At 60.8% G+C, this 4,929-nt stretch overlaps 1 protein-coding gene across 1 annotated transcript in view; it reads left to right on the top strand.

Moving 5' to 3' along the window:
* Positions 1 to 2,171, top strand: part of GALNT9 (polypeptide N-acetylgalactosaminyltransferase 9) — an 80,016-nt gene extending 77,845 nt beyond the window's left edge. Inside the window, exon 11 of the mRNA XM_032396312.1 lies at positions 387 to 2,171. Coding sequence (XP_032252203.1) covers positions 387 to 533 — 147 coding nt within the window. The 3' untranslated portion in view covers positions 534 to 2,171. The remainder of the gene's footprint in view (positions 1 to 386) is intronic.
* Positions 2,172 to 4,929: the final 2,758 nt, after the last annotated feature.

Genomic DNA, 4,929 nt, shown 5'->3' with positions numbered 1-4,929 from the left:
AGGTGGGGACAGAAGGATAAGGAGGGGGCAGAGGGACTAGGTGGGGACAGAAGGACCAGGAGGGGGCAGAGGGACTAGATGGGGACAGAAGGACCAGGAGGGGGCAGAGGGACTAGGTGGGGACAGAGGGACCAGGAGGGGACAGAGGGACTAGGTGGGGACAGAGGGACCAGGAAGGGACAGAGGGACAGAAGGACCAGGAGGAGGCAGAGGGACTAGGTGGGAACAGAAGGACCAGGAGGGCACAGAGGGATGGGACAGACAGTCCCCTGAGTCTCGCGTGGCCATGCAGTGATCTGCATGGGGCTTGTCATCAGCCCCACCCCGAGATGCTGTCAGGACGGGAGCCCTGGGCGTCCATGCTGACCTGGTCCCCCTCCCCACAGAGTGGTCCCATCGTGAGCCGGGACACTGGCAGGTGCCTGGAGGTGGAAATGTCCAAAGACGCCAACTTCGGGCTGCGGCTGGTGGTGCAGAGGTGTTCGGGCCAGAAGTGGACCATCAGAAACTGGATCAGGCACGGGCGGCACTGACCCCCAGCCCCACCCCGCACCCCTCCCCTGATGCAGACCCCGAGGACCTGGTGTCGGGCTCACCCGCTGGGCCGGGTGCCAGGACTCAGGCCCCTCCCCACCTACCGTGCCACTGGACCCCAAAGGGCTCTGGCCATGCCCTGTGCCACCCCCAGCCGGGACCTCGCCTGGGCTGCCCGCAGGCCGTGTCCCTGAGACAGCGGGGGCCTCCCTGTGCACTCCGGGGGCAGAGGCCAGGGACGGCCACCCCACCAGGAGCACAGAGCCTGAAGCCAGCTCCACCTCCAAATCACGTGCCTTTTCTACGGTGTTCCAGTCCAGGCCGCCGGGACGGCCAAGTCTGCATGTGCTGAAGCCCCCTGTCCATTCCCCCCTCGCGGAAGTGACCCCCATGAACTCAGAGGGCGGCCGAGCTCCCGTCCGCTCCAGGCAGGACTGGGCCTCTTCCGTCTTCTGGCCATCTAAGGCAAAACCCAGAACGCAGAGCAGCACCCTCCCCGAGGCTGGGGAGAGGGGGAGACAGGAGACGTGGCCGCAGTGGACCCCACGACGCCCCAGGCAGGGGAGACGAGGAGATTGTGCTGCTTCCATCCAGCACAGGGCGGATCAAATGGGACAGAGCGCATCTCGTCCACCGGAGTCCCAGCTGCCAGTCGTCCGGGGTCGGGGGCCCTGTTCTAGCGTCTCGCCCGGGGCCAGCCGCCTTCCCTCGCTGCTCTGAGGCAGGCGTCAGCCAAGGATGACCCACGGCCCTGCACCTGTTTTTATAAATAAAGTTTTATTGGCACACAGCCACACCCATCTGTTCCTGTATTGTCCGGCGCAGCCTTGTTGCTCCAGGGCGGGAGCTGAGAGGCTGCACGTGCCCCACGGGGCTGTCCCAGGGGCTCCAAGAGGCCGTCTCTGGGCAGGACGGTGCTTAACGATTGCAGCGAACATTGCAGGGCCCTGGGAGGGAAGCCGGACCCAGTCCTGCCTGTTCCCGTCCCCCATCAGACTCAGTGCCCGGCTGTATGCAGCCCCAGGTGCACCCCAGCACTGGCCCCTCCCTGATATGACCAGCACCCCCATGCCGGCTGCACCTGTGTGCACCTAGCTGCTCCCTAACTCTGGTGGAAGGCCTGGGCTGTCGGGTGACAGGACCCCGGGGCTGGCCTGGCTCACCCAGATGCCAGCTCCTGCAAACCCAACCGCCCAGTCCTCCCAGCAGGGGGTCCCGATGCCCTTCAGGGGTCTCCCAGGGGCAGAAACCGTGGCCCCACCCGTGACTTCCCATTCTTGTCGAGTTGCCTGGCGCCGCTGGCAGGCTTTCTGGACAAAAGGGCTTCACGCCGGGGGCACGTGGGACTTACCTGTTGTCCTTGTGCTGGGGCCAGGCAGCCCACCTTCCAGGGAGGGCCGGTCCAGGGAAAGCATCACAGCCGTCGCCCCCGCCGTGTCTCCTTCTGAAGAGGAGGGCCATTCTGGGAGTGCTGGGGGTCTCAGCCCTGAGACAGCAGCTGTTCGCCCTCTCTTAGGGTCAGTCTCTGGGGAAGGTGGGGGCTCTGACCGACCCTCAGGGTCAGAGGGGCACGTGGGTCGTGCATTCACTGTTCTCTGGCCCCGGAGAGACGCAGTGAGTCTGCACCTCACTGTCCCCCATCCCAGGCCCCTCGGCTCGTGGCCCTCCCCCAGCGCCCTGCACCCTGGGCGCCCACCCCACCGCCCCCTCCTCCCCTGCTCCTTCCTGGGCCCCAGTCCCTGTTGCTGTGGAATCCCTGACCGGCCCCAGCTTCTCCCCAGAGAATTCCACCAGCTCAAACCCAAGGCCACCAAAGCCCTCTCTATTTCGGATCTTCCCCAAATTTTAAGACCATAGTGGAGGCAAACGCCCGGCCAGAGTCCATCTGTCGCCAAAGACCCGAGTACACACACCTCCAGAAGCTTCCAAGTGAAGGCGAGACACGTCGCAGACTTTGGCACGCAAAGCGGACTGCCCGTGGTTTAAAATGGGACGTGTCGCTGCCCCAACGATAAAACTCACGGTGCTACAGTTCATTAGGCAAACTGACAGTCCCACGGAAGCCGCTGGTTGTGGCCCCACAGCCTCAGGGACGACGGAGGTGTCTCGACCAAGCTCCCGTCCTCACGGGAGGCGGCACCTTCTGAGAGCCTGCTGTCTGTCAGGTCCTGGGTGGCTCCGAGGACACGGTCACCGGGGGACGTGTTGCGAGGCGGAGGCTCTCTGTCTGCCGTAAGCACGGGACAAAGCCGCCCTCTTCACGAGGGGCGGATCACGGCGCTCTCTTAGCCCTTACCACCTCGCGAGCAGCCCTTTCCCCGAAGAAGAACCGCCCAGGAACCCCGGGGCACAACTCAATCCCCAGAGCCCCAGCCCCACGCCGCTGCAGCTCCCGCCAGGTGCAGGCGCTGTGGACACGGTCCTGCGCAGTTCTGCGGTCACCGCGTGGCATGGCCCTGGTCGTGGCGGGCTGGCGTCCCCACTGGTGCAGATCCCTGTCTGTTCTAACACATGGTGACACGCACTCCCCTGGGGCCCCACCACCATCCGTCCACGGGCTGTCCTCAAGAGAACCCAGCCCCTGAGACCCTCTGACCTCCTGTTCTCGCTCCTTGGCCTTAAAGCACAGTAACTCTTCTTCTTTGTCTGTGGTTGAGGCCACCCCGCTGTGCCAGGAAGGGTCCCATCCATCAAACGGGCCTTGAATGCAGGGGATGGATCACGTGATGGAAGTGCCCAGGCTTTGAGGGGGGCACTGGGGCATCCCAGGGACTCGCCTTCCAGCGGCTGAAGGGACCCCAGGAGCCGCGGCCACTTGAGGGCTGGACCTATAGAAGGAATAGTGGGAGCGTCCCTGCCATCGCAGACCCCCAGCTTCCCACCCCGGCGCAGCCAGGGAAGGGAGGCAGGAAAGGGTCTGCCCACCGCACGCGAGCAGCCAGGGCCCGTCTCAGAGCAGACGGACTTCCCTCGCACAGACGACCCACTTGCAAGGGTCAATTTTTACATTTTCAGGAGTTTTGTGAACCAGTTGTGAAATACAGCATTACTAAAAAGTAAATTATATGAACCTACAATTAAAAATTACACTGAGGGGCGCCTGGGTGGCTCAGTCGTTAAGCGTCTGCCTTCAGCTCAGGTCATGATCCCAAGGTCCTGGGATCGAGTCCCACATCGGGCTCCCTGCTCAGCGGGAAGCCTGCTTCTCTCTCTCCCACTCCCCCTGCTTGTGTTCCCTCTCTCGCTGTCGCTCTCTCTCTGTTGAAAAATAAATAAAATCTTTAAAAAAAAAAAAAAAAAAAATTACACTGAAAACAAAGGTAACAGTCAAAACTCACCACTTGCTACTTATTATCACATCATTACGACCTGCGCTCTAGCCATGGTCTGTCCTGGGGAGGAAGTGAGGGCGGCTCCGGATGGCAGGCTGGTGGCTGGCAATGGTCCACGGTGGAAATACTCGTCAGCGGGAGTGGTCGGCACCACAAAGCAGGGCGCGCTTTACAGAGAGCTGCTGCTGGACACCGACCGGCACCCCTGTTTACGTCGTCCCTGCCCCCCCCCCCCCACACACACAGTATCTTCCCAGCCCCGTGACACAGGTGGTTCTTTTCAGAGCGAAGAAGGTCTCCAGCCATGCAACCTCCTCTCCCCACCTGCCTGGGAAAGTGCTGGTGAGAATTCTGGGAAGAAGGAGGAGGAAGAGGGGGAGGGAGGAAGGAAAGAGGGGAGAAATATGTTTAAAACTGCAATCCCACTTCCTCCTTGAAATAAGCCTGGTAGTGCTGAGAACCTCTGTGCCCATTTTATAGGTGGGGAAGCAGAGGCTCAGAGGATGGAAGTGACTTGGCTGGGGGCACACTCTCTCCCCGGGGCAGGTCCAGAGGCTCGTACTCAGATCGGCTCCACCCTGCCTGGCTGCTGGGGATGGTTTTCTTTCTTTCTAAACAACTGTCATGTTCAAATGGCAAAGATACAAGCAAATAGAATCTAATAAAGCTTAATAGCAGGCCCTCTTCTTCCACTAATTCAATTGTAAATTGGCCGTGCCACGAATTCAGAAAAATCCATGTTGTTTGTTTAAAACGGTTCATTTGTAACCAAACCTAATAAGCAGTCGGGGCTTTGGGCGGAGCCGTAAACACGCAGATGCTTCTGATGAGAGGCAGGGAGCGCACAGAGCTCTTTCCTTTCCTCTGCTCTTGACAGAGATAATGTGCATCAGAACTTAATTTTGTCTAATAAAAATGTTCATTGCTCCAATGAATCTTCATTTATGGTTGAAACCTGTTGGGTGAGTGGACCCTGTGGGAAGCAGGGATCTGGCCCAGGGGTGGGGTCCCCAAGAGGAGGGCAGGGGAGTGGGCTGGAGAGCAGGTTGGGGGGTGCGTGGAG

The sequence above is a fragment of the Phoca vitulina genome, unplaced genomic scaffold (genome assembly GCF_004348235.1).
Source record: "Phoca vitulina isolate PV1807 unplaced genomic scaffold, GSC_HSeal_1.0 scaffold91, whole genome shotgun sequence".
Taxonomy (NCBI): domain Eukaryota; kingdom Metazoa; phylum Chordata; class Mammalia; order Carnivora; family Phocidae; genus Phoca; species Phoca vitulina.
This window is presented reverse-complemented; position numbering and strand designations above follow the sequence as displayed.